Raw genomic sequence first — 16323 nt, 5'->3', positions numbered from 1 at the left:
GTATGTGGAAACAGGGCATTTGCTCAGAGGAATATCTCATCTCCCTTGGAAACTGTGACACAAAAAGACAGGCAAGGGACAGGATTGAGTGCACATGCAACAGTGGTGTAGACTGAGGAGATCACATCCTTGCAATAGAAATGACCTTATCTCCTAAAAATCAATTTTAAAGCATATTGAAACCCAGGAATAGACAAAACAATTTGCATTTTAAGACAGTCTAGCAAACACATTCGAATGCAATTTGGTCTCTGTACTCTGAGGATTTCAGAGTGTGTTAGTTAACACATCTCTTTGCTACTGTAAACAAGGCCTTCAACTTAAATAGCTGTGTGTAGGTAGGGTATCCATGTCTCAAACACTTTTATATTGCTTATAACAACTGCTCACCATCCCTTAAGAAACAAAGATCCCATACAAAATAGCAATGCCATGACTATATAAGCTGAGGACCGAAGTGAGTGCTCCATGCAAATACTTCATGCTGTATGCAGCCCAAATTTTCAAACAATTTACAAAAAGCAAACTGCCCCTCCAAAACAATGTGCCCAGCTGTTGCACAGATTAGGTTATGTCCTGTGTATCTTGTGCATTAGTTTTGAAAAGGCTGTCTGTCATGCTGACTGCCTTTTTGTCTATTGTTGATAACAGCTACTTAGAGAGGGTTTTGCATATAGGGTACTTATTTATAATGAGTTTCCTTATTATACCTCCGAAAGAACGATTTTCATGTCTGTAGTTTCCTGCTGGTTTCTAAACCCAAAATAGCACCACAACTGTATGAATCATAAAGCATATGCTCAGTTTGGAAAGACTGTATTTTTTACTTTTTCTTTCCACTGAAACGAATGGTGTACATTGCTAACAAACCCTAGGATGTTAAAAAATGCTACAAATGCTTATGCTGCTGCTCTGTGTTACTATATGACTAATTCATCTGAGTTAACTATTGTGCTGTTAAGGAACTGCTCCAAAGGAACTGCTCATTCACACAATGCAAAGCGTATCTAGGAAGTGGTCTTCAGAATCAGGCTGCACTTTTGGGTTTAATTTTCTTAGCATTATCCCCCTACTACTCAATATCCATTTAAAAAAAATTAAAATAAGTGATCAATTTATCTTCAAACAAATCAACTTCTAAACTGTACTTCAGGAGCATGTGATTAACAAAAAAGATGGTCAGAAGGGACCTTTGGAGGTCTGCAGTCCAACTTCCGACTCAGAGTGGGTCTGTGGGCAACACTAAATCTGCCTAGCTGAGCCCTGATGACCTCCAAGAATGGAGATTCCACAATTTTTTTGGATAACCTACTCCAGCACTGCACTGCTCTCCTCCTGAAGGAGTGTTTCCAGTGCAAGTTTTCCATACTGCAACTTCTTGGCCACTGACTCTTTCTTTGTCACCTACTACCACTGAGACAAAAGTGGAGAATTTGGTGCCTCTACTTTTCTAAACATATTTGAGGTCGTTGCAGGCTGAAATTAGATCTTCCTTACTCCTCCTCCTCATCTCTACCACACCAAACAAGGCTAGTTCCCTTAACCCTCTTCTTTGCAGTTCATATGTGCTAAATCCATAATTATTCTGGATTTCAGATGATGTCGCCGGATGTCAGTCTGTACTGACACTGGGGTTTAGGCCATATAAGGCACAGAACTTTGCGTTTTTTTCTTGTTGAATTACAAAAGTTCCTGTTAGCCAAATCTTCAAGTCTTTTGGAATTGAGGTTCCAATGATAAGTGTTCCAACACCATCTTTCACTTGGTATTATCTGCATGTTTGCTTAGGGTGCTTTCTGTCTCATCATGCAGCTTGACTTTGAGAACTTGAAAAGCATCAGTCCCAGTACATCAAAAATATAAACTTGAGAATTCTGGTGGAAGAGATGTATGGATTTGACCTTCCAGTACCACTGGAAGAGTTAAAAAATATGGAAAATAGGGTAAAAACAAATGTACTTTACTCAAACTACACTGACACTGCTTTTAGAGGCTTACTGAAAAACTACCAACTATTAAAAAGCAGTGTCTAAATAAAATCTTTTCAAATGGAGATTTTTTAAAAGAAATAAAATGTTTAGTGCCTTTTATCTCTATCTGTTCTAATGCACTTATTCAAGACAGTTTGGTTATGTTCAACTGTAAAATCCTCTAGGTCTTTTTTTCAGTCCCAGCTAAGAAGTGAAAAGCTAACATCAAAGCATAAGCTTAAAATTTGCAGAATAGAAATCAACCAGTGCTTCAGCTACTTCAAAGTGTAGCCACCGTTTCTCATCTGTTTATTAAAAATACCTAAATGGAAGGAAACAACAGGCTTGAATGAATTCAATGTACAATATGTATAGTGGTAAACATGATACAATATTTCAGTTCATTCAAACCACATAATTCTATTATCATTAGCCTCAGGTTCCTGTTTTGATGCATATTTAAGTATTAGACTGAAGAATAAAACAGGAAAAAAACCTAATTCCTTTGTTACTCTGAATGTAGGTACAGAAACCCTGTTGGGTCATCTTTTTGGCAGTTTCATCTACCTGGGTGCAGAATTCTTTGATGCTAAAGATTCTGTTCTTCAAAACCGTAATTGAATACTATTTCATCATTACAGAGAACCAGCATTTCACAAGAACTGCAACTAAATCAAAAGGAGCTTTCTAAGCTAATTAGTGGAAAATCTACTCATGGTGATACTGAGGGAACATAACATCGTTGTGCCATTAGGAACATCTAGTCTTCCAGAGAGGCTGTTTCCTTGGTGTTCTGCAACTCAGATGAGTCCTGATGTGTACCATTAAAACATTTCTGTTCTTTACTGAAGTCTGAATGAAACTGCTGAATTGACACAAAATGCGTGACAGCGTTGACTGACCCTGCTCACTTCAGTAAGTACCTTCTTTGTTAATTGTATGTTTTCCATATATTGTAAGCTGTTAGGGAGAGCTACAAGTTCTAGTAAGCATCAAACAAATTCATGGTATTATTCTAATAAACAATAATGCAACACACTGATTGGAATTCTCCATATAAAGACAGAGTCCACATGAAAAGGTAAATTGCCTTCAGAAGAAAAGTAGTTTGTTACAAATATATCTCTGCAGAGCAGGAACACACACTGGCCCAACAGATAGCAGTATTCTCCACCACTTCTGAATAATGTTGCATGCAGCCTCTGGTACAGACAGAAAATGATTGCAGGGAACATAAGATGGGAAAGCAGCACGAATGTGTTTTTCAACTGATTGTTGGGAGGGAGGCTTTGATTTCTCCTAGGCAAGGAATTAACTTGGAACACTTTTTCTAACTCAGGCAGGGGCCAAAAGTGATGAAAAGCACATAGAAGTTGCTGCATTTAAAGAAAAACACAGTTTACCGTAAGAGGGCGGTAGTCGTTTACCCAAAAAAACCTACAAACCCGGCATGTCAGTCGAAAGATTTAACTTTCCCTCGTCGAATCTCTATATAAGTTACTTCAGCAGACATCATTGTATTTAAGAAAACTGAATTTGGAAACTTACCTTTTCTACAGCAAATGTTCGAATCACATATTCAGCCAGGAGCTCTGTTTCTATTAGGGTAACTTTAATGTCTTTATATATCTCTGTGTCATCTGGCCAGTATTTGCAGCATTTGACCTTTAAAAAATACAAAATAAATTAAGGTTCATTTATTTTAGAAGGTTCACACTGAATCCATTCTGTATTTTGTGCAATGATTTCTGATTTAAAATGCAATCATGCACAGAACAGTCACATTTTCTGCACATGGAAATGATTAATGTTTAAGGAACATTGCCTCTTCTTTTTTTTAAGACAGTTTTCAGAGTTGCAGGTAAGCTTTGTGTTGTGGTTAGTGAAGTAAGGCAAATTTGTATGAAGCACAAGGGATATTTATACCCTGCACAACTCAGTTACAGTAACAGTTCATTTCCTGTGCTTTCCAAAGCAAAGTGTGCCCAGAGGAACAACTACCACCAGAAAGTTTTTTTCCTCAACCTCTAGGTGGTGATTTGTCTCAAAAATATCTTACTCCCTTCTATAATGAAAGTGTTTTGCAGACAGGAAGGACACCTCATTGCAGTTTACTATTTCCTCATGAGGAGAAGAGGAGGGGCAGGCACCGATCTCTTCTCTGTGGTGACCAGTGACGGGACACGATGGAATGGCCTGAAGTTGTGTCAGGGGACATTTAGGTTGGATATTAGCAAAAGGTTCTTCACCCAGAGGGTGATTGGGCACTGCAATAGGTTCCCCAGGGAAGTGGTCACAGCCTGACAGAGTTCAAGAAGCGTTTGGACATTGATCTCAGGCACATGGTGTGACTCTTGGGGCTGTCCTGTGCAGGGCCAGGAGTTGGAATTTCATGATCCTTGTGTGTTCCTTCCAACTCAGGATATTTTATGATTCTCTACTGTTAGAAAAGCACCTGTTTTCTCAGATTAACTTTCCAAAGGAACTGATGAGAGGTCAAATAGCAAAACTCGATGACTGAAGTCAGGAGGTGAGTTTTACGTCCAGGCTTTAACATTAATTTACTAGACAACCCCAACCACTATGGTTAGGATTCATCACTCTTAGCTTAACCTAAAATGAGTAGGACCAATGCCTTCTAGAGGTGCATTTATTTTTGTTAACTATGAAAAAAGGTTAGATGATTGCCTTCACCTAGCTGTTTGGCTTTTTAATGGCTGAGGTTAGGTGAGATGAACTCCTCTTTCTCCCATACTGCTATCGCTAGGCTTTTGGGGTTTTGTGTTCTTGGCAAATTCATCTTGGGAGATGGAAAGGAGGTGTATTTTTTGAACTGTATTTCAGATTTTCTAGGCCCTGGTGTGATCTAGATGGGATAGACTTCACAGTACTTACTGTATACAACATGCACTGTTCTGCTATTTTTTTAAAGTGGGTCGCTGTGGGGACTGTATGTGACAATGTAGATAGCTGACAGACTTAAGAATTTTCTCCTCCTTCTGATTTGTGTGGACAAAGTGGTGGGCAGGGAAGCTGACACATTACTTATATGTCTTTCTCTTACTCTGCTTTATTATGTCAGTAGCTATGCTATCACCACTGCATCTGGGCATCATCCAGTAGTGCGGTACGTGCTAGGAGTGGCATCTGTTACACATCTGCTGCATGGAATGGTTTCTGTCTTTTTCCTACCAAAGGGAAAATTTAAAATGGATCTTTTAATACATGTAAATGTGGCTTACTTAAATATGCACCTAAACGAGTTGTGTAAAAACCCCAAACACTTCAAATATTCAAAAGAAAACTGTTAGAAAAAAAAATAAAAAATTAAACTTCGCAACAGATATGAGTATTTCTGAAATCCATTTTCATGCCAAAATATTTGGATTACTATCATGTCTAGTCTTGAGCAAAAGATGGAAGCATGTATAAGCATACAGTGAAAACTGTAATGCATGATTTAAATGATTTATTTATACAACGTCCAGGTTCAGTATATAAAGGATTATATACTTGTCCTGTCAGGCAGAAGAAAATACTTTTCTCAGAATTTATTTCAAGGATGTAGGTTATAATCATGTGCAACTCCTCTTTACTGTATGAATAGAAGAGAGTTCTTGCCACATTATAGTAGTGACATTGGTTGATAAAATAAAAAGTTTGTTCAGGCAGGGTCAGTAGTTATGACCCTTTTTCTGACTCATTAGCAGGATAAAACTTAAATCTGAATAGAACTGAGTTGAAGGGCTGGAAAAACACAGCCCCACATCAGGATCCTCTTCAGAGAAAAAGAGTAGCCTGGTCAGAAGCCCTGGCTCTCAGCCACAAAATTAAACAAGCATCTTAACAGCTTATTCCTGCTTACACAGCTGATGGAAAGCTCCTAGAGCAAAGCTGAAGTTCAGGTAGCTTTATAAGCAGGTTTTTATTTATTTTTCTATGCTTGTCTTCAGACCCAGTAACTGCATTAGTATTAGCTAAGAAAAATTCTTGATAGTCTTCACATTTCATCTCGTATTAAGGGTGGTTTCTGGACAAGTAGCAAACACCAGTCTATAAAGCTCCCTTCCATAGCAAGAGGCTTGGAGTTGGGATACTGGACAGTCCTTACAGCGCTCAGCACTCCTGTACCAGGGAAAAGGGTAGCAAGACTGCTCCCCCCCCACGCTCAACAGCCAGCAAGCTGACAGGGTGTCAGTGGGGATGAGAAGGTTTCCACTAGCCAAGGGCCAAGCTGGGGGTCATTGCCAGGATGCCTAAATGACAGGATGTCTGACAAACCTGTATTTATCTTTAAAGCATATCTATCCGCTGTAAGCAACGAACAACCATTTCAGAAGCATTAAACATTGCTGCAAGCAGTTTAGTAGTTACTACTGCTATCTATTGTTGCATCTACTTGATATTTATTCAGATCTTATCTTGTTTGAATGTATTTCCAAAAATCCTCTGGTAGAAGTTAAGTGAAAAACATTGAAAGCTCATTGTTTTGTCTGTATTGTTAAAATAATCCAGAAAATTCACACTGTTCAAATCCCTCAGGGCCAGCAAACTGACCCTTCTATAATCATTGCCATGAACTCTTTGAAACAGGGTTTTCCTATGTATGGCTAAGATGATTTTTGTCTCTTCATGAAGAATAAGGCATTTTACACTGCCTCTGGGCTGGAGCAACACACTGACAACCCCTTCTCTGGAGTCGATTCCCTTTTCCTGCCTGTTCACATATCCGTTCCATAGGTGGAACCTGAACTACACAAAGACAGCCAGCACACGTAGGAAGGGAGCAGCTGCAGTGGTGACCCTGCACAGCACTACGGATCAGCACGTCTCTTTGTTGCTACCTTTAGCTTTGTTTTTTTCTGACGGGCACCTGCCATCCTCAAAACAGCTCTAGTTTAGGAAAATAAACAATCAGGGGGAAAAAAAAGCAACCCTGGCTGAACTAAATTGCTCAACCTTGAAGGAAAACATGCCCGTTTCTAACTTGCTAAGTTTAGACAGTCTGGATTATGACTAAAAACTAGGGACATTCAGAAAGACCAATTTAGAAGAGCACAGTCCCCATCTTATTATGCCTCGACTGTTGGATTTGCTTCCACTCTTTTTTTGAACCTTATTTAAGATGATACAGTGGAATAATTAGGGAAGCATTGGGGGATGTTGCACAGAAGTTACAGCCTTTTGTGCCTCATGCAACTTGGGCCCACCAGGGATTTCTTACTCAGCTGCACAGGGGATTTTGAGCACAGAGTAGACTGGAGTTGAGCAGAAGGATCCATGACAACACAATTTCCTGAAAACTCTCCCAAGTGGAATAGGGGCTGTAAAAGCCATGGGAACGGTGCCAGAGCCGCAGTCAGAGCCACAGACCAACTGATGATTCACTCACTGGAAGGGAAAAAAAACCACCACCCAAACTCAACTTTATTTTAATTCAGGCGTTTTTCCTACTTTTGCCTCTTGTTCTGCAATGCTCTGCACATGCTGAGCTCAGGACCTGGGAACTCCATGGACACCCAGTTAGCCAGAAGTTAAGTAAATGCTTAAAGATCCATCTCCCATTGTCTCCAGGACCACTCAAATAAATGCAAAGATGTCTTAAAGACAGAAGTAGATTAAATAGTGCAAATCAAAATCACATTTATAAATGCTTTTTGGATCAGGGCCTTTATTTGCACAAGGAAAGACAATTGCAACAAAATAGAATATGGTTTTACTCATTAAATATGAGAAACACTGCTGGTAACATATGCTCATTTTTTCTTTTTAGCATAGCTTTAGCTATCGTAACTTGATGAATCTCTTTTCCATTTTATAAACATTTGGTACATGTTTTACAAAAAAAAGCCTACTAACAGAAGGTTTAGCTAAATAATTGATACATGATTCCAGAACTGAATATTAAATGCATTACTTTTTTTTCTCCACACAGTTGCTACCATAACAGTAAATATCGTCCTCAAAGCAGAAAACATAATTTTGAATTCTCATCTGAGCAGAATTATAATTGAGAGTTTGTTCAGATACGCCCCACATTTATATACTAACCACATGCCAAAAAATACAGATGTTCATCACAAGATGAGATAAAGGGGTGACTGCCAGAGACACAATGAAAATGCTCTGGTTTAATCTATTCATCCCAAGGTACACTGTCCAATTGTTTCAAACATATTTATTTTACTAATAATTTTAGAAATTTGGAGAAGAGGATTATCTACATCCACCCTCTCATTCCATTAAACTAAAACAGTTTAATATGACAAACTCAGAATTAAAAATGAAGGTGGAAAGTTGTTGTTGGTAGTTCTAAATACAACAAACAATGTAGGCAGTGGATGGCTAACAAACCCAAATTGTGACTTCTGAAGCTGTATATTGAGCAATTTGGCAATGTGACACATCTAGCTAAAGGCAGTATGAAAGCCAGGACAGTAATTCATTTACTTAGAGGTTTGGAATAGAGTAATATTACAGACTTAATATGTGAGCGGGTTGTGAAATATACGTCGTAGTCTGTACAGAACACTTTAAATAACACTGATTATTCAAAGTTTCCAATTTCCTTTGATTCTGAAATACTCTTACCAAGAAGGTGATTTAACTGACTATGCCCTGCATGGATTGTCATTAGTGAAGAGCAGTATTATATATTCTAATTTAAAATTAATCCTGAACTAAGTAATGACGATAATGCAGACATAAATTTTGAAACCTCTTGGATATAAAATGAAATAGCCAACCAAGCTCACTGATGAAAATTTTTAACAGATCTTACAGATGTACCTAGGATAACATCATATACTTTTATTTGGCTGACTTGAAATAAAAGGACATCCAGTAATTGAAAGTATTTTTATCTAAATACTTTTCAAACAAAAAATGTATTATGATTTAAGAATGTTTTATATGTTATAAAACAACCTTTGACAGAAGATAAACCCCAGTCTTTCTTTTTTTCATTTTCTTTTGTTTGCTTTCAAGCAAGTCAGTTAATTGTTTTATACCTCTTTTTACAGGTTTCTAAAAGGTAGGGAAGAGTATTAAGAATTACAACTTTTGAGATACTGTTTGGTGCCATCAGATGAACGGGTCTCTATAGAGTCAGCCAGAAGTCTTTATGTTGTTCATAGCTTCCAGAGGAGGGGAGGTGTCTCCATGAATTTTACTAGCTCAGTCTGACTTCTTCCAGGGATGGCTCAGAGCTGACATAATTCTCCACCTTCTGCTGTTCTATGTTGCCTCAGCAGTGCAACCCTAAGTCACCTACTGAATGTACTCTCATATCAACTTCAACCCAGAATAGCTGGCTTTCTGGACACGTCCAGTAGTAGCCATACATTAACGCTTTTCACCTGAGAAAATGAGTGTGATCCCTTTCTTCTTAAGAATCAGGGATACTGTTAGCATGCCATCAACCTGGTCGCTTGGGTTAGATGAAATTAAACTGACAAGCCAAACTCATGGTGTGGTCTTTGGCCATAAAGAAGAATTATTCTAGAAGAATTGCTTTAGGGTAAAGGTAGACCAAGGTAAAGCTGTTCTAGTGTTCCTGTCTCCATTGTTAATACCAACAAAAAAATATGAATGGTTTCCACTTCATTGCTTATGTTTAGGCAATTTTGTGCACCTTAGTACAGCCCTGGAGGAAAAAAGGTTGAGCACAGAACACATGAGAAGGGTGGTCCCATGCCAAGATGAATGATGGTTACAGGATTAGCTGAAGCTCCTCACAGCTTCTCTTAATTCCTGATACAACTGTGAAATCATGAGTATATTACTCAGATCCTGTGCTCCAAAGACCTGATGTGCCTGCATTGAGCAGAACAGCCTGTGCTCTGAGCCATGCTTCCATTCCAAGAACAAAATCATGCCATTAGCTGAGTACAGAGCACCACCTAGTTAGTGGATTGTATCTGGCTCTAAAACCTGATCAGCTGATGCTAGGTTAGAAAGCTCTCCATGTTACTTTACTGTATAAAGTAAAACTGTGTCAGTGCCTCCAGGATACTTCTTCCCTTACAGAGAGACAATTTCACTAGACTGCTAAGGTGAGGAAACCTGCAGTTATGAAGCCATTTTGCTAGCCCCGACATCTCAAAGAACCTGAGGCCCTACCTCTTTGCAAAATGCACTTAAAGTTACATCCTACACCTTGGCAGCACTTCAGCTAGGCCAACAAGGGGGTCACTGCATTTGTGTATCCTTAAACCTCTTTTGTTTATTTCTCAAAGTGAATTATCTCAATTGGATTAGTAAGCATTAAGATATTAATCTCTGTTGATTAACATTCTTTGAAACATAGCTTTTACTGGAGAAGAGAATGCATCAAAACACTGAGAGCTGAAACTACGTCTGCTTTGAGCGACATGGGACAGTGCTGAACGCTTGTAGCTTGATGCTCTGTCTGATGATTGCTAATCTGGGGACATCTTTATTATATGATTGCAAAGAGTCCTTCCTTCTCTTTCCTGAAGAACAATGTCCAACTTTTCCCTAAGGGCTCCTCCCTTACTATATATAATGCAGTAATGTAAACTTGTTATTTCTGGTTAGAAGTCTAGAAAGCTGAAATCTGTTTTGATGACTAGAAGGGTTCACCGACTTGAAAGTTTGATTTTTTTTTTCTGTTTTTCTCATTGATACTCTGTAAAAGTATAAACGGTAGTTTATCTGATAAGAGATACTGGAATTAGAGTGAAACTGAAAGTATAACAACAGAATATAAAAACATGTGCTTATGTACCATAAGAACAAGTCCCTTTTTTTGGGGGGTAAACATTTTTAAGAAAAAGTTTTCTATATATGGGAAAGGAAACTATAGATTTAAGAAGCTGAGAGTAGAGTTACCTAGAGGTAGGTAAGGGATTCATATAGCAACCTTTTCCTCTCTTATTTACAAAATGTGGTTTCTTTCTTTCAGTAGAAAAGTTAAAATGAAATCTTAGTCACCAGTATGCACAAAAACTCTTTGGCACATCTCCTAAGGAGCACTAACACCAGTATCCGGAATTAATTCCAATGTAGGTAATTTGGCTTATTACATTTAGAGGTAGCTTCAATTAGACAGAGTGTTCCTCCATTTATACTAAATACAAATGTGCTGTTTGTGAGACGTGCTGAAGAGCCACTGTGTTTCACCTCTGCAAGATCACTGTATTGGGTGATCTGAATCTTAAACACAATTTAAGTTTATCTTTGTTTATTATAAAGTTCTTTTGCATGGAAGTTTCTCAAAAGTTGTAAAATGCATAAGTGCAAGCTTCATAATAGATTTGTGTTAAAAGATTCTGTTTTCATTCTAAGTGTAGGTAGCAAATCCATTGGAAATTTCACATAGATTTTATGTTGTTAGAATTTCCAATGAAGTTTTTGGTTTGCTCTTGCAACCTGTTTTAAGTAAGAAGTCTTTGGACAGGGCTTTATTTAGCAGTTTTTCTTGGATATCTAATGTCTGCCTAAAACAGAAATGGACCATCAGGTAGATCTGAAGATCTAGTTCATCATAAAGATTTCTGTATTTTTTTGTTGAGGAAACATATTTTTATCTGTTTTAGAAATGTCTGTTGAATGCTGACCAAGGCTGCACATCCTGAGCACCCAAGACATGAACATAAGACTGCTCAGGGCTGGGCCCACTGATAGGCTTTCCTGAGAAAAATAACTCTCTTCTGACAGCATTTATCTTACAACAGGGAATGCTTTTTAGCCAGCCAGCATCAAGGAGATACTCCCTCTCTGTCACAAGACCATTGTATGGATCTCCTTGCTGTCACATGGCATCCAATACTCTTTTACGCACGAAAAGTCAGAGTTATCCACATTTTTGTAGCAATGCAGATAAGTGCCACATGTCAGCCGCACGTCTGGTAAAACAAGCAAAGGAAAAGCTAAACCACCACTGTATTCCTTCTTTTGCCCTATGCAGACAAGCCATTCTGGCTGCTGGGAGGGAATTGTCACCCAGGAGGAGTGTGAAATGGCTATCAGGAAAGCACACCACTCCTGAGAGATAAGCTGGCAGTGAGAGGCTGTTTTGGTAGCACTAAGGTGTGCATGCAGGCACAGGGGCTATTTACTAGTTTACAGCTGACCTTCATTCTCCTGTTTGTGTCACATTCCTTCTGTTGTGGTCAACCTCGCTTCCTTTCAAAAAATGGGTCTTTTGTGTGCTTATTAACACTATTAGCCCTGGCTGCTTTCTAATTCTGGATAATAATTGAGAAACTCTAATTACTGTAATTACTATGCTCCTGGGGTGAGGTTTTATTTTTTATAATTATTTCTAGTGATTTTGTTTGTGAATACTTTTAATATAAAAGAGCATGTAGACAATCATGAGTCCTTGCACTGCATTTATTTAACAACTACCTCCACTAAATTTCATCAGTGCCCTTCACCATTTATTAATCAGATACTACTTAATTTCTTCTGCCTCAAGCAAGTGGGAAAGCGACTACTGACAAATGACAAATAATGTGACACGCCAAGTTTGATTCTGCCAACTAAGAATTAGTACCAGCCCAACAAAAGCAAAGATGGAGGTGACAGCTAGATGGCACAATTGAATATATTCTAAATCTTCCCCACATGACTCTTTAAGGAGGAAAAAATGCTTCAGTGTGTGCAAACACTGAAACAAAGCAAGAAGCAACCTTAGACTTTGGCCAGTACATAAACTCCTTGATCCATTCCCATTGCTTTCCACAGAAGGATCCAGTTGTGTCTTTTGGAGCTTGTACTCCAGAACAGTCTCTTGGAGTAAGCAAGATGTTCTCTTGTGTCTATTTTCTGATTACCCCAACACTGGTGGGATAAAAAGTTTTGTTTTTTCTAGAATAATCCACCAGATTATGCTAAATTGCTCAGGAAAAGATGTCCCCTGAAATTACACTACTATCTTCAGTTGCTTTTTCACTTACAAACATGGGCATAGAGGCCTCTTGCATTAATATAATCCAAAATACATTATTTTGAAATAGCTTGTTGTCACACTGATGTAATTTTATGAGTCTTGATTCTTGGTTATGCTTTTTACTCGTTAGTGTGTGGTTTGGAAAATTCTGAGTCTTGGACAAAAATGTAGGTATATTATACCATCAATTACTTGTAATTTCCTTTTTGTAAACTTTATTGTGAGTGGAAAGTTGTTGACCCCAGCATGAAGAAGACAGGGACTTTTTTCTGAGGCTGCTTCAAGGGTTGTTTATTTGTTTAGAGTTTTTTTGTAAAAGTTCTTATGTTAGCCTAGGCCAATCTCAACTAAATACTGCTTCATCATCTGTTATCAAAGAACTGTTCATGCAACTCAGCAATGATTTTCCTAAATGACTGTGAGACCTCATTTAGATTTTTAATAAACAGTCACATTCTAATGAGGTCTTCGTAAAACTGACTAAATATGTTTAGAAATCATTAGCTTAAATTATCAGTACAAAAGTCTCCTTAGGGAGCCCTGCAGATTTTGTGATAAGACTTCTGGCAGATGGATTAGTGTAACAGCGCAAGTGAGTTCTGAATTTCCACACAAGCAGTGTAAATGTGAGTGACTGGGTAACAGGCTACTTGATAAAGAGCTAAATGTCCCTGAGGTGGGTTCATTAAAGAGAGAAAACAATCAAAACACATTTCGGTGCCATTTAAATACCAGGTGCACAGCAGTCTGCAGGTGCCAGAAACACTGACAAGGGTCCCTTGCTGGAACACACAAGAGCTTAAAGGGATGTGTGGTTTTGACAAGTGTGCCTCAGATAATGACAGATATTGGCTGATGTACCTGGACCCTGCTGGAGGGTAATGTGGGGACTGAGTCATTTGCAGCAGGTGCTTGCATTAGGGACAGCCTCATGGTGATTCCTCTGCCCGCAATTAAAACAGTCCTGATGCATAATGCTCCAGGGCAAGAAGCAAGTTCCTAGCACCGATTTAATGACTATCCAGCTAGTCCTGGTAAACAAATACACATAAGCCCCCTCAATGATTAATTCATGAAGGCTGTATGCTGTGTGGCAAACATGTTAAATAGATATCCCTCTTTCCTGAAAATACAAGGGAATTTTCCTCCTCAGCTTACAATGGGTCAACAGGGTGAAAAAATAAAAATAATAGACTCCTATAAATCTTACACCAGCAATAGCAATTGAAATAGAAACCCTCAAATTTGGGAAGGTTATAAAGTTTGCCCTACAGGAATGTTACCAAAAGGTCCATTAAAATCATTACTAATCAAGGTGGCACCGAGCTTGTGTTAGGGGTTGTGGGACAGATGGTGTGTTTGTAATTTGCCTTCTTGTTACTGATGTGTCCAGCTCTGGGAGTGGCACAAAAACACCAATGGAGGAGTGACTGCATTGTTCTGTGGCTCATACAATTTCATTTCCATTAAAAGCTCATTTCAATTTCTGCTCTCTAATCTCACCTATGCTGGCCTCCAGAGAAAGTGAGAACAAAGTCATTTCTACCACTGCCAGAAACAACAAAGCCACAGATCTGTATCCCACTAGGACTCTTGCACCCTGAAGAAATCTTCACAGTGGCACAAACCATTATTTGCTGCTAAGGGAATGCGCTGTGTACCTAAATGCTGAGAATGGAGGCTGCCAACACTGGCACCAAGACTGGCGTCTCCCTTGCTGGCACCCGACAGTTCACTCTAATTGGCGCTTTCAAATCCTGACTTTAGGAAAACAGTATGTGGTTTCATGCAGTATGCTATTTTTGTTCTCAGACTTGTTTATTCATACCCTGAAAACATCCCTTTTTAAGTTGTCCACTTGGGTACTTATGAATGTGTATAAAGCTTTAACAAAGAGGTTTGCTGGAGAGTCTCCTATTCTTGCAAATCCATCCATTTTGAACTGATATGTGACCATCCCGCTATTTCTACCTTTTTCTTTGCTCAAGGGACTGAGGAGGAAGCAGCCTCCATGATCCTTTTCTGTCTCTGCAATTAGTTGTACATGTGTTCCTGCAGCAGGTGTTAATTGCAGTCAAAACCCCCATCTTTTTTATATCTAAAAATAATACTGGCACCTGATGTGTGCTTGAGCACACAGATAGCTTAAATGTTAGCATTTATATTATCAGTTGACAAAGGACCTATGGAAGAATAAACTGAGGTTGTAAAACTGGACTTGCTGAAAAGGACTTAAACTTACACCACACAAACAGTGCTCTCTCTCCTCATGCAAATGCCACAGGGCAGAGGGGGTATCAGACACTCCACCAGCATGAAATTAAAAACATCTCTTAAAACCATGCAGCTCACACTGAGATGTGTGCACTTGACTTCTTATTTCAACACTTCGATTTACAATAATTGCAGTAGTTCCCATAAAAGCAGTGGTTTTTTTTCATTCCAAATGAAAGCTGTATGCCAAGTTCTCAGGCAAATTTTCTTGAAAAAACATCCCAGATGAGAACTAAGACACCAGTGCATAGACAAAGCAGTAAATGAAAAGACTCAGTTATTGACAGTTGTGGGAAACAAAGAACAAGATTCCATTCAATACTTGTTGAAAACAAAATTAGCTATAAAGATTTGTGTAGGAGGCTTACTTTAGAAGTTATCAAGCAAAGAAAGAGAAGTACACAGTATCAACCAGGTAACTCAAGCTTTCCTTTACTACGCAGCTCCTGAAGATAACCTCCTGATAAACAAATTTAGAGTACAAATGAGTAAAACTAATTTTTTCTGGTTTAGTCCAGAAGGCTTACAGGAAGTAAAACCCAAACAAACCAGATTGATTTAGACTAATATACTATGAAGCAATTTCATACTTCCAACTACTTTTCCCAGACATCTGTTTCAGAATTAATCCCCTTAGCCTCCCTTAAAAAAAAAGATGATTCCATACTTTGTTCTGCATCAAATTCCCCGATTTCCTTAACTGAAATGGTATATCTGAGATATGTACAAAGATATGGCGCCTTCTTTCTTTGGCAGTCTTTGCAGACTCTGCTGTACATAATGCAGCTTTATCAGTTACTTTTTTATTGTGCAAATGTTATCAAAGCCAAGCATCCAAGGCACATTTAAAAACAATTGATAATGAACCTCTTAACACAGGCAGTCATAAATATTTTATGTGCTATACTTAGTATATAAGCATCTTGTTGGTCTTTTATTTAATTTCCATAAGCAAACACCCTGGATGTCTTTCATCTTTTTAAGTACAAAAATCACTTACCCTTCCCACTTCTACGAGATTAGTAACCATGATTATGCTGGCTGTGTTTTCATGCCATACCATTCTCCAGAAGTCATATATTGTCTCCTGCATTGGTCCTGAAACAATAAATCAAATGAAAGGTTACAATCAGAAAGTCTCATGATTGGAAGCTTGTCTCT

The 16323-nt window shown here is 38.5% G+C and overlaps 1 protein-coding gene across 6 annotated transcripts in view; it reads right to left on the bottom strand.

The window, feature by feature from the left end:
• Positions 1–16323, bottom strand: part of PTPRM (protein tyrosine phosphatase receptor type M) — a 351616-nt gene that overhangs the window by 17798 nt on the left and 317495 nt on the right. For all 6 annotated transcript variants that reach the window (XM_029959314.1, XM_029959310.1, XM_029959312.1 and 3 more), the window contains 2 exons: positions 16163–16260; positions 3519–3635 (listed from right to left, as the gene is read on the bottom strand). In XM_029959314.1, the coding sequence (XP_029815174.1) occupies positions 3519–3635; positions 16163–16260 (215 nt within the window). The remainder of the gene's footprint in view (positions 1–3518; positions 3636–16162; positions 16261–16323) is intronic.

Source organism: Manacus vitellinus, unplaced genomic scaffold, assembly GCF_001715985.3.
Source record: "Manacus vitellinus isolate BGI_N305 unplaced genomic scaffold, ASM171598v3 scaffold_1_pilon, whole genome shotgun sequence".
In the NCBI taxonomy this organism is placed as follows: domain Eukaryota; kingdom Metazoa; phylum Chordata; class Aves; order Passeriformes; family Pipridae; genus Manacus; species Manacus vitellinus.
The sequence above is the reverse complement of the archived record's forward strand: the minus strand, read 5'-3'. Positions and strand labels throughout refer to the sequence as shown.